The sequence below is a fragment of the Oculina patagonica genome, chromosome 7, assembly GCF_052425735.1.
Source record: "Oculina patagonica isolate OP01 chromosome 7, crgOcupat, whole genome shotgun sequence".
NCBI lineage: Eukaryota > Metazoa > Cnidaria > Anthozoa > Scleractinia > Oculinidae > Oculina > Oculina patagonica.
In genome coordinates, this window is record NC_135764.1 from 19,339,063 (window position 1) to 19,355,439 (window position 16,377).

At 37.6% G+C, this 16,377-nt stretch overlaps 2 protein-coding genes across 3 annotated transcripts in view; both read right to left on the bottom strand.

Moving 5' to 3' along the window:
• Positions 1–26: 26 nt before the first annotated feature.
• Positions 27–9,486, bottom strand: LOC144661372 (uncharacterized). Its single transcript, XM_078522100.1, has 6 exons — positions 8,314–9,486; positions 2,311–2,394; positions 1,614–1,741; positions 1,129–1,245; positions 634–713; positions 27–314 (listed from the first exon to the last, which is right to left on the bottom strand). The coding sequence occupies exons 1-6, from the start codon at positions 8,958–8,960 to the stop codon at positions 198–200; spliced, it is 1,173 nt and encodes a 390-aa protein (XP_078378226.1). The 5' UTR covers positions 8,961–9,486; the 3' UTR covers positions 27–197.
• Positions 9,487–12,650: 3,164 nt separating this feature from the next.
• Positions 12,651–16,377, bottom strand: part of LOC144661116 (toxin CrTX-A-like) — a 285,950-nt gene continuing 282,223 nt past the window's right edge. For both annotated transcript variants that reach the window (XM_078521825.1, XM_078521824.1), the window contains exons 5-7: positions 14,485–15,708; positions 13,864–14,002; positions 12,651–12,809 (exon numbers count right to left, since the gene is read on the bottom strand). In XM_078521825.1, the coding sequence (XP_078377951.1) occupies positions 14,990–15,708 (719 nt within the window). In that variant the 3' untranslated portion in view covers positions 12,651–12,809; positions 13,864–14,002; positions 14,485–14,989. The remainder of the gene's footprint in view (positions 12,810–13,863; positions 14,003–14,484; positions 15,709–16,377) is intronic.

The following is a 16,377-nucleotide window of genomic DNA, read 5'->3' on the forward strand; positions in this document are numbered from 1 at the left end:
GGCTTAAAAACGACACACAAAAAACACTTTCAGTTCTTTTGTCTTGAGCTCAAAGCTTCAACAATTTTATTTATTTTCAGGCAACATTTTGTACATGATGTACGTAAATTATATTAAATTTAAGATTTTTCAATAAATTAAAACTTCTCTTATATCAATTCAAACAAATATCGTTTTGTTTCCTTTTTAAGAATAAATTAGTTTGGCTGTAAAAACAGATCCTGATTAAGCAGGTTTTGTCGTCGAGCGCGTTCGATGGCGGACATCAACATGCTCTGACACCTGACTTGAGAAAAGTCCATCTGGTCATATGGCTGAAAAAAGGGAAAAAAAAAACAAGAAATAGATTTAGAGTGGAGTTTTAATTATATTAGTTTGAGTCGAACCAGTAAACAAAACGAGTCACCCCGCCGAGAGGGGATTGGGTCGAGGATGAGTGCTTTCCAGCTCTCGTTTTGAAGCTGACGGATAGCTAGGTGGTCTTAGCAAATCAATGGGATGTGCAAGTATCAGGCGGGCACTTTTTGTATGTTACCTTCGCAAATTCTACTCACTGGTTCTTTGCATTGGCGATTATAAAGTTCTAGTGCAGAATTTGATTATGATTCATTTCGTCTTTTTGAGTTTACCTACCGTAAGAACCATGTGCAGCTTGTGTAGAGACAACAGCAACATGGCCACACCAATGAAATGCAGATCACCTAACCCGGAACCTGGAAACGACAAAAGAGAATAATGAGTGCTTTACAAAGAAATGACAGTGCCTCGAGTCCAGCAGTACCCCGCAGTCGAACCCTCTAGACCCTCGCAGAGGTGTGGGGTAGACGGAAAAGAGTTCAGTTCAGATATTAAACTAAGCGGCTTATTGTACATCCAAGGTTTTATGATACTGGGGTAGAGTTCCCGAGAAACGGGCAAGCAAGCGAAATTCCAACAATAAAACGAGACTTTCAACTCGCAATAGCTCTGGTTTATATGTTCAATTAAGCCGAAAACAATTCGCCTTTAGATTCCCAACAGTTTATATTATACAGATTTGTCTCGACAGTATGAGGTTTTCACTGCTAACCGATGAAAATACAAAGAGAGGTTTTGGTTTACAATGTAATCTGAACACTGTACACGTACCAATCAAATGCCTCCAGCAGGCAAATAACTGAGAGGTGAGTGACATGCGCAGTGAAGACCAGGTGCAGTTAAGTAGCTGGCTTGTCCAGTGCGATAGAATGGACAGCGCCGTGGACACTGAAACAGAAGAGAAAGTAAATATTACGACGCGAGCAACAATACATGTCTTACAGTTAGTGAAATCCCGATTACTCGAGCCTCCAAGGAAACCGAAAATTGGTTCGAGAAATTGGGGGGAGGGGGGGGGGGTAAAATTGCAGTGTTTGGCTGATTGAAGCAAATCCAAGGGAAAATTTTGGTTGCAGTCATCAGGAGGCTCAAGAAATCGAGGGTTTGAAAAATCGGGTTTCCTGAATATGAACTGTCGGCAAGCAGAGAAAAAGTATTTTTCATAGGAAACAAACAAGACGTTTTTAAAAAAAGATGCCGAAATACATCTGAAATAAATGAAACAAGTGTCGACTGTAAGAGTTGTATATACTTACATTTTTGGGCGCAGAGCAGGGGAGTGGCTCGTATAAAGTAACGTATACCCCACTGCACATTCAACAGAAACTTCCGCAGAGGGGTGGGCTCATTTTCCTCTATGAGCTCTGCCATAACACCAGCCAACCTAAAGGGAATATAAAAATGATTTTCCTTGAAACACTTCTACATGCAGCGTTTATATCCAACATAACCGGTTTGGTGCGTTGACTGATTTTATTGCTTGTCAAGGTAATGTAATCACACATACTCTATTACATTCTCTATTCCAATCCAATAGGAGAATAGTTACAAAATTTCACTGTTAAGGGAAAAAAAGCTCCTTTTAGACAAATATAACACTAGTCCGTTCAAAAGGTGTCATTTTTGGTTAACACCTCCTTGACTGAAGCACAAGAGTTTCTGACTGTTATTCGATAAGCAAAAGATAACGCGAGGACTCATGATTGTTTGGCAAGTCCGAGACTAAACCCCGGCCTCATTCAATTATAAAGATAGGATTCCACCTGGAAAAGGTCATTTGTTCACCAGTATTAAGACCTTAGATATCGTAGCTCATAATAAAAGGGTAACATAACGAGAAATATATTCTTGAAAGTCATTTTACTTATTTTTTCTACAAAACCGTAACTAGGCTATGAAAGTCTATAGAGAAAGAAATTTGTTCAAGTTAGAAAGTGATTTTATTTTTCTTACCTTCCTGCAAATTCCACTCCAAGTCTAGGGTCTTTGCTGTTGTTGAAACCCTGCACCATCAAACGGGCGAACACACGACCTTGCCTGTATATCAGGAGCATACAGTCAGGACTGCACAGTTGCTTATTAATCAGAAGCATACAGTTGCTTATAAAAAAAAAAAGTTTAAAAGAAGCAAACGACCTTACGCTAAACATGTGATTGCGAATTGGAAAATTGGCTTCTAAACTAAAAACGTTGTGATTCGTCAGTTAATTAACCGTCACCGCCCCTTTACAAAAATCAGATGGAGTTTTAAGTGTTAGCCCTTTGGATGATGGCACAACAAGAATAAGAAACGGATAATGATGCTAATATAAAGGCTATCACCAATAGCTTTGATTTCGTTTTAAATAAATGGTGAGTAAAAGACTACTATCTCTTTACAATTATTTCACGAGCACGCGTTGGATATGTGATGGTAGACAGCGGTGAGCCATCGCGCCCGGCCTCATTGGCTGTAATCATCTTGTATCATATAAACGCGTGTGGAATTACTGCTTTATTAAAAACCAACATTATTTTGTCATAACGTTGCTCAATAAAATAATTTTAAAAAGGCTAAAAAGGGATAAAAAGTTATTAAAGTTCTTAAAAACAAAACGTTTTCGACAACAATATTTTGTTGACCATGTTTGTCGAGCATGGTATTATGGATATTCTTAATAATACTTAAAAATTAATGTCGTGGTTACCCTACTTCAGTTAATGCAAAGAAGGAAGAGACTTTTAAAGAACTAAACTGAAGTAAAGTATTAACGCTCGATGTAGCTTCACCGTATCAGAGGCCAGGTTTGCAGATTAAAATCTAGCGCATCCAAGACTTTCGTTTACGTCTCTTATCTGCTTAATGTTTTCTTTATTTTAAATAGAATTTTAAATTGGAGTGTAAATCTAGTCCCTGATTTAGTTCAAATTAGGTTAGAAAAGTAGAAACGATTACTTTAAAAAATCGTCATTTTTTTCCATCCGATTGAACTGAGGTATCAGTGCAGATGAAAATGAAAATATATAATGTTACTTAAATGGGACGGCTACCATGGCAAACGCATTTTGCCCACTGAAAGACCATTTTAAAGACTGACATTAAGTCATAATTACTTCCAAATCAACATATATTGCATGACTGTCAAGGAATATAAATTTTAACCTGTTAAAAGAAATCACTTTCTGGAATAAATTTTAACCAGAAAAAAGTAGTGTGTCGGGTTTTTTTATGTGTTATGTTTGCTTTTTCATAAATTTGTCAAAACTGTTGTCTTTGTTTGAGTTGAACATTGTCATATCAGTAAAAGGAATTGACATTTCGAATGAATATTCTTGCTTTTTTGAACTATGCCACGTAGTATTTACATGATTTTTTTTTTTAAAAAAATGGTTCAAAAAAATCGAAACGCCCGTATGAAACTTAACAACCAAATGGTGTTTTATTAATCGGGCGGGGCCTGGGCCGATTATATTTTGTGTGTTTTTTTTTTTTTTTGGTTCCCGGGCCCCCGTTTTTTTGGTTTTTTGTCTTTTTTTTTTTTTTTTTTTTTTGGACCTTTTTTTTTTTTTTTTTGGTTACCTTTAGAAGAGGAGAAAAATATACAATGTAAATACCTCAGCTGAGTAGCTTTACAATAAATTATACATCTTATACGCTAATCGCATACACTAATGTACGAATCATCAGCATCATCTCTCCGTTTGTGACAGGCGTTGCATAAGGCCTCGTGTACAAAAGAGACTTTAAAAGAATCAATCGATAGAAACAAATTAACGTTTGATGTAGCTTCTAGTTCATCACAACAGGGGTACATTAACAAGGCACTTTTAATGTCTTCACGTAACTTTAAAAGCTCCCAAATCTTCCCGATTAACATATGTGATGTTTTTCATAAATGGAATGTCAAGGAATATAAAATTTCACCTGCTAAAGGAAACTACATTATGGGATATACTTTTGCTTAAAAAAAGTTTTTTTGTGTGTGTGTGGTGTTTGCTTTTTTCAATTGTTAGTTGTAATGGTCTTTGTGGTTTTTTGAGTTGAAGATTGTCAAATTCGTAAACAAACTGACATTTTAAAGGCATAATTCTTCCTTTAACTTGGAACTATGTCAGGTAATATTTACAGGAAACTTTCTAACCATTTTTTACCTCAAACTCGACAATATTAGACTTAATCAACCAAATTGTCATATATTGCCTTTAGAAGAGGAGAAAATGATACAATGTAAAAAGGCCTCGGGCTGGGCGGTTTTACAACATATCAGTAGCGTGAAGACTATGATCCCGGTTACTTAACAAATCTTTCGAAACGTATTAACGTCTTCACGAAATAGAGGCCAGTTTTGAAGGTTAGAATCATGTCAATCCAAGAATTCCGTTCATGCCTCTTTTCTGTTAAATATTTTTCTTTATTTTAAACAGACGCTAAATAAGGCTGTTGTGTTGGCATAATTCCCAATACCCAAACGATAATATTATCCATCGAGTCGTCGACTCAGCTCAAATAAGGTTAAATAGAAAACTACAGAGAGAAAACTTTTTGTCTCATTGGTTTACGTTTTTCCGATATTTGAGGCAGACATACAGTTGAAACAGAATAACTCTAATATAGGCTCCTTATGCTTAATTTAATAGCACGACCGGCACGGAAATCGCAAATGTCCTCTAAAAAGCCACTTTAAAATCTGACATAAACGTCAATTTTATGCCTTCATGTAATTTAATTTAATAGCCGCCTAATCTTCTCTATTTACAGATATTGATGTTTTCAATAAATGGAATGTGAAAGAATATAAAATTTCACCTGTTCAGGAATAATATATCATGGAGTAAACTTTTCTTTAAAAAATTGTTGTCATTGTTGTTTTTTCTATGTATAATGTTTGCTTTTTGAAAAAAGTTATCAAAATTGTTATCTTTAATAGGTTTTTGTTATTTGAGTTGAACTTAGAACGATGTCACGTAGTCTTAACAGGAAATTTTAAACTATTTTTAAACTCGAAACGACAGCGTGAAACTTTTAAGCTAAATTGTTATAAAAAAGCACAATATTACAAAACTTGACTGAGAACCATATTTTACACCATATACAATGTAGCGTAGATGCAATTTTTTCCTAATGAAGATGAATTTTTCAACAGTGACACGAGCAAAGGAGCATGGGACAAAGAAAAATTCTGAGTCCCCGACGGGAATCGAGCCCATAGCCTCAAAGATACCGGTTGGGCGCTCTAACCAACTGAGTTACGAGAAACTCGTGGTGAGCTGGGCCATATACTAGGTTGACATGTATATGACCTAGCTCACCACGAGTCTCTCGTAGCTCAGTTGGTTAAAGCTTCCAACCGGTATCTGGGAGGCCATGGGTTCGATTCCCTTTGGGGACTCATATAATTTTTCTTTGTCCCATGCTCGTATCATTGTTGAAAATTCGTCTTCATTATTTATTACCGAGCTTAAAATTCACAATCTTAATTTTTTATTAGTCCGACAATTTATAATCCGTATCAGTTAAGGCAATCTTTATTGCTTTACATGTTATTATAGCTTATTAATGTTTTTTCTTTCTTTCTTTCTATTTTTTTTTTTGGGGGGGGGGGGGGGGAGGGTTTCTCCGCCTTGGTAATATATTCTTTGAAGTTTTCTTCGCTTTGAGTATAACTAAATTTTAATTAAGATATCATAAAATATGTTCTGATTAACTTTTAATGCCAGATTATTAAAACAAGAAAACATTCTTTATAAGAACTTTTATAACTGTAAGTCGGGATTATTTTTTAAGAACTCAGCGATAAGAAAAATGAGAAGAGCAAACCATGGTAATACGCCACAATTCGTCTTCAAGCCTGTTATATTGTTTTATCAAAAACTGGTAAAATCCGAATTTATTAAAAACTAGCAATGGTATATTGCAATTCCGGAGTTTTAATTGGTTAACAGGCAATGGTATATGAGATCATACACAATGGGTCCTAAATATGGTGGGTGCACGCGTCAACGAGAACAGCCGGGCAGCTTAAATATTGCAATTCTTTGGGCGTTTTACTAAAACAATTATTCCACTCGCACTTATTGGGCGCGTATCACCTCATATCCAACGCGCGCTCATGGAATAATTGTTAGATATCTAATTCACGATCTACCGGCCTCATTAACAACAAGGCCCGTCAACGAGCAATCAGATGGACACACGACAGCCAGATGATTCATGTGTTCAGCACCTGTTATGCTCTAGAGGAAAGGCTTTTTACTCTCATTTCCTTTCTCCTACGCCCAGCAGTATAAATTTGTACTACTAGTAAATTCTTCGGGCACCTGTCAAAGTGCTTTTCAGTAAGGATAGCATCCCTTCCAGGGGCAGTGTAAATAAACTCTTGGTCCTTTAATCGTACGGAAACCGGGGTTAAGTCGCGTACTTTGCTCCTTTATGTTTTAGAAACTAGCCTGATTTGAAAAGTTTTGGAGAACGTAATCAGCGAGGTAGTAAGTACCCGCAAACGAATAAACTAATTTGAGTTTAATTGTTTCGTTTTTACTCCCATGAGACTCTTAATTGTCCGTTCAGCATAGATTAAAACGGAAAACATTGCTAGGACACTCAGAAAACGTTCTCCTTTACGTATGAATAAGCCATTTAAATTTTTGCAAGGAATTTAAACATCTCACATTACACCTGAACTACCTTCGAGTCGAATATTTACTCTTGTTGTAACCTGCAACTTAACTCATTCATAAATATTCAGGCTCGCCTCCCACTTTAGGATAACCTTACATTTTCAGGGCTATATTTTTTACTACTCCTTGTTATATTTGTCTATGTAAACCATTTAGCTTAATGCTGGAGTCATTTTGTAACCTCTTTGGAAATTCGCTCTTCCGTAAACCAACTTAAAATTGAGCAAGGTGGACACAGCCCATTGCAATGAAAGAAAGCTAAAAGATTTTAATTTAATATTTCGTCCTATCCAACAGAGCTTGTTTGTTATTCAAAAAGGTAATTCATAAAACAGAATAGAAGTTTGTTTTCCTTTAAATGAAATCAACCGAGTACCGAACGCACATATAACATGACATTTGTGGCAGTTTAAATTTGACGAAATTATTTTGCCAATTCCAAAATTTCTTTTGGTAGTTCAAGTTCGTTAGTTTTGTAAGGAGGAAATCGAACTGAAAAGAGAATAGTTATCGAAATTACTATATACAACTCTTTATTAAACCTTTCGAAAATATACAACAATCCGTCATTTTTGTAGCTTTTAAATTATATCAAACGAAATATATTAAAAACCGAGTATGGCGTTTATTTCCGCATGCAAGTAAACTATAGAATTAAAAAGTCGCTTAGCCGGATATTTGACGAATCTTTGCGTTTTGAAGCAATTTAAAGGTGGACATGGTACGCCTTTCATCAAATTTGACCTTCTTGCTTTCCTACTTATCATAAAATTATTCTGTGCTTTTGGACCTTAACTGACTTTTTGTATTCTATTTTTTCTTTCTTTTATCAGAAACCGAACTGTGTTTTGTGTCGCCGGCAGATGAAATTCGTCCGCACAGCGCAAAAGGAACTTCGTAGAAATCTTGGCCAAAAACAAAACGCTCTCTTGAGTATTTTTTTTTTTTTGTGTGTGTTTTTTGCTATTCGTAAAATTGTCAGCTAACTCTCCTCTTATATAGAATATGTCCTCGCGCGTACAAAACTCGACAGTTTTAAAAATGTACTTTTTATTACCGCCGGAGTGTTTTCAATTCAAGTTAGCGACTATAATAAACACTTAAACGCTGCAAAACTTTAGAACGCTGAATTGAATTTTTCGTCTTGACATACAATAATTATGGGCATCCCCGTTACTATATGTTTGAGAAATTGCAAATTTAAAAAAAGTTGCCCCTGAGGATTATCATAATTCGCTGCCTTTTAAACATAATAATTCCCACGAGAACCTTTTAACCTCTGGGTATATTTTTTCATACCTGAAAATGTAGATAATATGACGAGAGGTCGTAGAAGCTCGGTGGATCCATGGGTTAGGCTCTGAAGAAGATGACGATATTTCTGCCGGGAAAGGTATAAGTGGATCCCAGCGGAAAGCTCGAAATTCATTACCCGCCCTAGGAGCGTTCTCTGTCTCCTCGTTATAAAAACTCGCTGGTAACGGATCTTTCAATTTTTCGTGCCAATATTCTGTGAAATACTTGCTCGCGAGTGACTCCCTCTCGAACAGTTTGTAATGAGTAGCGATTTTTTTCACGTAGCGATCTTTCTCCTCAACGTTCGCCGTGCTTTGCCAAAATGCATGTCCGCACTGCAAGCCGTCAAAACGCCTGAAATTTTCATCCCTGGTCTTGAAAAAGTGTAAACATTCGGTCTTGTTGTTTGACCAGCGACGAGTCTTCAGCTGCAGTCCCTGACCGAGCGGGAAATACATCGTAGAGAGAAAAATATCGGCGAGCGAAGGTGCGCGAACATCCACGAAAATTATCATCGCCGACATGGTGAGAGTTACTGCCAGCGAAACACAGACTATAACAAGCCGTAAACTTGGCATAGGCCATGAAGAAGTCGCCGATGGCTTCGGTTTGGGAGTAGACGTTGCGATGCTGTTTTTCTTGGCTATCATTGTGTTTCGCTCTTCGGTGCTCTGTTCATTACAGGCCGGCTTCGCTTGTCCTCAACAAAATGGCCTGGTCTGTTTGGAATAAACTGACACGGACCTCGAACGAACAAATACAGATTATCAGTCACTCGTAGACGACTAAACTCTTACAGGTAGTAGGGCAGTTCAAAACAAACGCGATTTTTCTCAATATTTTTTTTCCGTGTTTGAGCTTAAAATTATTTTTTGAACCAGATCGGATGAAGGCGGCCGGAATTCACGACGGCGCCGGTCTATGAGTGGTTTTCTCGCCGATTTCAGTCCGCTTTCTTTCTTACTTTTGTTCGATATTTTTATTAACGCGCATAAATTACTCTCGCATCAAAGCTGCATATTATTCTGCGGAGAATAGCACGTTTGTGATTGGTGGAAAGGTACTAATAATCACAGAATAAACAACACCCGTTGAATGAATGGATCTCGGACGGACAGCACAATAAAACCAATTTATGAAGCTCGAAACAGCTGTTTCGCGGGTAAATAATTTAAAAACACTGACAGCGAAAGAAAATACTCGTTGCTAAACCAAATGATTGCAACCGTTTCGATTGTTAAAGTCGCTGTACTGTGAAAGGCTTAATAAATTTCTAACGACATTTTCGTACACTTCAATCGAAAATTTCCATATTATTTAAAAATTTTCAAAAACGTGTTGGAAATGAATTGAGCAGACGAATCTACAAACAAATTTAATAGCTTTAAGATTAAGATGTTAGCTTCTGTTGAAAATAACCCCAGAAATGCAGGAGTTTTGGAAGTTTAAATTTGAGATATTTAATTTACGAGAGGATGAATAACAGGAGCTTTCTTTGTTACTCGAGGAAAATTAGTACAAAAGTGAGTAGAAAGAAGCCAATTTAGACCGGGGAGGGGAAGTTTCGTTATGAGACATATGTTTTCAGTTTAATTGAACCATCCCTTTAAATCTATAGCTAAGAGAAGATTGTTTTTAAAACGTTTCATAATCAGAACAGAATAAGATAAAAACGCAAAATTATGTCTTATAGTTCCTTGTCAAAATCTTTATATATCATACAAACAGTAACCGGCCTCCATTTTCCGTATTTGTCATCTTTGAGTTTAGAAGATTTCCGCTAAACGTAGGTCGACTTAGCACGTTAGTAATCATGTGCATCATTCGTAAAACTAAGCCAGGAAATTACAAATCACCAAGCCACTAAATTACACCTGTCAGATTCCGCTGCAAACACTCCCACAAAAATTCAGAGGGAATTCAAAACTCTATCACAGCTGATCCGTGCCTGGTTAATTTCCTTGTCTTTTTGTTTTTAGATCTTTTCATTGCGCACTTGAGTTCCTTGTCCCATTATATTACTAATGAACACGATTTGACAGCGTCAAAACGGAAGAAAACCGAATAACACGTCACTGACATGCGTATTATATTCGGTTTTGCTTTCCTCTTTGTTTGAAGTTTTTAAACTTCAAATATTTTACCGTCGAAAATAGTTTAACGTTTGAGCGGTTTTTCTTTTTGATGAAATCAAAGTTAGTTTTACGTCGATATGAAAACCCTCGGCACCTGTGAACTCGAGGCATTTCACAACTTTTATTTATACACAATAAAGAGAATAAAGCTACAAGCTTGTGGGGTCGTACACAATTTAAAATAAACAGAACGATAAAAATGCTAAAAACTACAGTAAATAGCGTAGGGAACTACGTATTTTAATAGTCTTAAAAGACTATAAATTACATTGAATCTGGAAAAAGGTTAAAAATGTGTAAAATTCTTAAATCTGTTGTTGATTGTTTGCGGAGCTGAAACGTTAAAATTAAAATCCTCAAATTGAGTGTTACGATTAGCGACGTTTTTAAAAAATGATTTAATGGCTGTGCATTCGAATACCGATCCATGAGATCGTCCTATGGCAATCAGTTCCAGAGGACAAACCCCTCTGTTGGTAATGGAGTTTTGCATATATTTTGATACAAACCTCGGTGCTATAAGCTCATGTTTTAGTGTGCAAGCAGACCAAATGTTTAGAGCCAAGTATAAATTTCAAACTGGCAGAGCAAAAGTCTTTTATTGGAAAAATCTAGGCCACATAAATAACAATGTTGATTTTCAAGCATTGTAAATTGAGATAAACCTGAAAAATGTCGGGCCAACGTTTTTCAAGTTTACCTTAACGCAATCCGTTTTAATCTTGCCATTCTCGAATTTTGGTTTCGTTCAAGTTCTTCTACAGTTTCAGAAGCCGTTATTGTGATATTTTAGTTAATTCTATGACCAGTTAGTCAGTGCCGAAATTGCCTAAAATTGATTCTTGGCCTCACTGACAAGCGAAAACAACAACGACGAACCGACGGAGGGGGGGGGGGGTAGTTGACTTGATTATTCGCTCATAGAAAACGAGGGCGGGTAGTCTTTTAGTAGACGCTCTAAAGGATTGGAGTACAAAGCTACATTGCCATAAAATCAGTGAATGAACATAATGGGAGAGTCAATCAGATTTACGGATTTCAAATACAACCGAGCTGAGTGTACCCTGAGTGCCAGAGGTTTTTTGCGCGGCTTCCGATGTCGGTCATGTCTCTACTGTGACCCGACGGGCTTCGGCCGCCGAAGAGTAATGCGCCGCACACGAGAAAAACCCTCTGGTACCCAGGCTAAGCTGAGTGTCTACTAACAAACAATTACACGGCGAACTCGAGGTTCGTATCGGCTGATAGTTGGCGAGGATCGAAGCCCCGAGTGCCAATTATCGAAAGCCAATAAAAACCGAGAGTTAACCGTCTAACTGTTATAACATACCACCAAAAGACCGATCTATTCAATAAAGGTGTCAATAAAGGTGGTTGTGATTTCGGCAATTTTTCTTGCGCGCACTCCCAAGGCAGTCCATCGAAAATTTGACCACGCTCGCGTAGCCAATCAGATTGCGAGTTTGCCTAATAGTCAGTCACGTGCACTGGTTTATGCCCAGAACTGATCATTTCTGGAACTTGGTTGAGAAACAAACTCGAATATTGCTGCGTGCGAAAAAATGAGTAATAAGCTTAATGCACTGATAACTGAATGCGTTGGAAATAATTTTTAAATAAAGGTGTAGAAAAACTGCCAGAAGGCTGTGAAGCCTAACTCAATTTTACTTTTTCAAATCAATTTACAAAACTCAAAACGACTTGTCTGGGCAGTGCCTGACAGCCAAAAGCAAAGCATGAAGTTAAAACAAAGAAAATCATAACCGTGAAGGAGGTTTGAATAACCGGTCTTAATAGGCAAAGATATTTACGATTTTATTTCTCCGTTTATTCCGTAGTTTTTGTTATGATCGAGAAGATAAATCAAACACTCGAGAGAGTGTTTCATCGGCTATCCTAACACCTCGAGTTTCGTCTGACTCAATAATACTCCGCTGCACGTCGTATTTCCAACTCTCTTCTCGGTGTTTGGATATCCCGATGAAACACTGTCTCGAGTGTTTGATATATTACTTCAATGTCTTGGTCACCTACTTCTCAATCATGTTTATCTTTACGGTAATAAACATATCTAATAATTTTAGGCCAACGAGAAAATATTTGATCATTGGAAGCATCCATCGGGTGATTACACAAAGACGAAAGATAGAAACTTAACCTGTCCTTCTAGTATGCTACGATACTTTAATACTCAGAACATAGGCATAAGCTTCGTAACTTTATTAATCACTCCAAACTTTTTTGAATACTTCATTTAACACTACGACTTGTTGGGTTGTCCACGCTTCAAGGATTTGGATGGTGACGTAGGTGCTTCCGCGATATAACGTCACTTCATTCGCTGGACGACGGTTCTTCTTCCACCTAAAAGGGCAAAACACAAAAGGTCTCATAATTAGCAATTTATGATACCTATTTGTAGGTTTTTTTTAATTTAAATTTTGTATCTCTTTGTACCAGCGATTTTAAATGTAATTAATGAGTATTTAAGATTGTGCTTACTTCGTAAGTCATATAAGACAGTTAAAGACCTGACACCTGTTTGTCAAACGTAAACATCAATTTATAAATTGGAACTTTTGTTTAAACCCGCTGAAGGCCTTTTTTATTCCTTATCTTTGACAAAGTAAATGTAAAACATTAAAACTGCTGGAAAAAAAGACAAGACAATAAATTTAGCATTCTGCATAATTCGCATATCAGTGTTAATGCTCATTTTGTGCGTGCTTTATAACAGAATGGAATAAAGTTTTTTTGTGAAGCTTTGCGTTTGCAGATGTTGAATGAAACGTAATCTAATGCAGTGAACGGTCTCAGGCAATACAATTGGGAAAGGAAATGTTTCCTCCTGTCCCATCTCAAAGCCAGTCGATAACTTCCTGGCATCATAGTTTTAAAATAGGACACGTCACATATCAACCTAGTAAATGGCCCAGCACACCACGAGTCTCTAGTTGCTCAGTTGGTTAGAGCGCCCAACCGTAATCTGGGAGGCCATGGGTTCGATTCCCGTCGGGGACTCAAATTTTTCTTTATCTCATGCTCGTGTCATTGTTGAACAATTTATCTTCATTAGATGGAAATGGTTGGGACGCCCGGAGACATCAAAGGAACAAACAAAGAGGCCAAGATTTATGTGGGAAGGTCCACGACCCAACACATCTGTTGTTTTACGTTCATACAAAATGCATGAATTACGTAATCACAATGTTTCTGTTGGTTAGTTGCATGAACACACGTAACCACTTATTGTATTTTGTCAGGGTTTGTGCAGGGTCAACCCCCAAAATAGCGAACAAAAACATACAACAAAGAACTTTGCTGGGCTTCCTAACCATTTCCCTTTAGTAACTATGCTGGTGTTGTACAAGTACGAAGTGAACTAAAATCTAAGCTTTTTAAGCTGACAACTATTTACCTTTCTAAATAAACACGTCTCTCCGCCACCCTTCGTTAATTCAACCAAATAGTGCTCGAAAGCTGGCTCCACGTACTTTAGCTCTGAATTGCATAACTCATGCGGTGGGTTTTTGTTGCATCCCCATTTCAATCTTATACTGTAAGAAACACAGTTGATGAATTATATGTCTTAAGTGACGACGTAAACTGTTCTAGGAAAGAACAACACTGTGAGTAGTTGTTCTTTTTTCGAGTAGATCATAAGGTCGTTATCTTACCGGAATATCGTGAAAAGCGACATCCGTAAATAAAAACAAAATTACACCTTACAACTTATCCCAGCCTACGTACAATGCTTAGCTTCGCTCCCCCTAGACCTCGCTCTACAAAGGTCTTGAATGTATCAATTTTCCAAGTGGCTATGGATTACAAGTGAATACGAAATAATGAAAAAGGTGTTTATTTTATTGATATTTCCCTAAAAATAGCATTTCCGGCTTTTTAGATTTAAAAATTTGACCCCCTAGCAGCCCACGCCTTTGGAACTTCGCGATTACCTCAGTTTTCCAAAAAGTCTGGGTACTGGCCTGACATGATCCGAATAAGAAAAATATCACGGAAACACCAACAAATCATTTACCTGTAGTGTGTATAAGCTGGTGTGTTTATGATCTCCCACAAAGCAGGCTTGTCGTTTTTTATGGTTACGTGATACTTCCTATTAGCATACTTGGACCAAGTCAACATGGCGTCACATAGATCGTCATCTGGACATTTGTATCGGTTGAAGATACTAAACAAGTTGTTTCCATGAGGTACAAGCTTCGAGTGAAAGTTTTCGTTGTTCACAAGGCTGACCACTTGACCTCCGATAAGTTGGCTATATACGTCAAACCACCCCTCCACTCTGATGCCCAAATTGAAGATTACCCTTACCCTTAACATTTATGGATATATCGTACGTCCCGGCCATTGAGCGATCATAGCTCATTATCTCTAAAACCTCCAACATAAAAGTATCAGTAAGTTCGTATTTATCTGGATCAAAGTATGGAACCACATTGTTACCGATGTCGGACTCGTAAAGAAATTTAAAGAGAGATTTCGCACTTGTTCGGAGAGTGTTTTGGAATTCATAAACACCGTTACGTATGTTTGATTGCGAATCGGAAATCAAAGCAGCCATCTGCTGCAAGATCACATCTTTCAAAATTGCCAATCGCACGTACAGCTCGATATACTTTAAGCATTTTTTTGGCATCCTTTACCTTGTTTTCTTCTATCGTTTTATGAATTTCGGAAGCCAGAGTTCCCATAAATGCTACGCCATGATAGACTGGAACATGGGCTGAGAGTGAAGTCGATTCAGAATCACTGAGTTGCTTTCCAGATTTAGCAACTCCGTTCAAAAACGATTTGGATTTTTGGAAAGCGGAAATGACGCCTTTAGCTTGGTTACTTAGATCTCGAGAGTACCATTTTTCGATTTCTTCCCTGACCACTTCACTGACGGGTTTTGGGGAAGTCCCTTTCCCAAAAAGACTTAGAAAACCTGAAATGAAATTGAGTGCAACACCGATAATCTGCACATGTGGCCCAGCTATGTTGGAGAAGGTAGCTATGATCTCAATAGCACCGCGAATGGCGCCGACGGGATCTTTTCCAGCATTTGCGAACTTTTCCAACTTTGCGGCAGCTGCGTTCAGAGCTCCGGCAATTTCTCCACGTCGTTCTTTTGGAGTCTGAAGCCAATTGGTTTCCAATTCTCTGAGCCCGTTCTTTGCCCGAGTAGTCCATCTCTCGTTCTTGTTGGACGTCATTTTGTTAAGTGAGCCAGTCAGTTTAGAAATAGCGTTACTGGGAGCTAGATGAGGAAGAAAGAAGTGAAAAACACATGTTTCATTTTATTCTGACGGTAAGTCTTGCCTACACGATAAGAGCTACATTCAGCTGTTTTCAGGCGTGTTACTCAAACAGGACAAAACAAACATTGCTCCTAGCAGGAGGCAGACCAGTTGCCTGTATGCGTGTAAATGTAACTGATGAGTTGAACTGGGGACTACCAAGAACCCCAGGGGGCCGGTACTCAGGGTTTCAAGTGACGGGGATGATAGAAGGTTTGACAGTTTCGGTTCCGGGATTTTTTTGGGGGTAGAAAAATTTGACAAGTATTTTTTTGATTAAATAAGGGATTTTTGGGGTATTAAATACGATCTAAAGATTTGTGGTAGTGTTTTGGCTGCGTAGTTTTGCAAATATAAAAGGACAAACTAATGTATTTTTCTGTTGATTTTTGGGGGTTAATTTTTGGTCATCATTCATGGGATTTTTTGGGGATTTGTTGAAAGGCCTAGGGATTTTTTGGGGCCTTTATACGCTCTTTTTTCATAAGTACCTCTAATGTTAGGGCTAAGGCTGAACGTTCTTCTTATTTTACGATTCGAGGCTGAGAACGTCTTTAAATTGTTCTTGTGTTAAATTTTAGAGTATGTCAAAATAAATCGATGCGGGCGTAACCAGAAAACTTACGAAA

Bases quoted from the DNA above. Each gene is read 5' to 3' on its own strand.
- LOC144661372 (XM_078522100.1), bottom strand. From the start codon at position 8,960: ATGATAGCCAAGAAAAACAGCATCGCAACGTCTACTCCCAAACCGAAG. The intron at 1,742-2,310 runs GTAAGAAAAATA...TATTCCCTTTAG, and splicing joins GGAGTGGAATTTGCAGGAAG to GTTGGCTGGTGTTATGGCAG. The intron at 714-1,128 runs GTACGTGTACAG...TGTCGTTTCCAG, and splicing joins CTGCTGGAGGCATTTGATTG to GTTCCGGGTTAGGTGATCTG.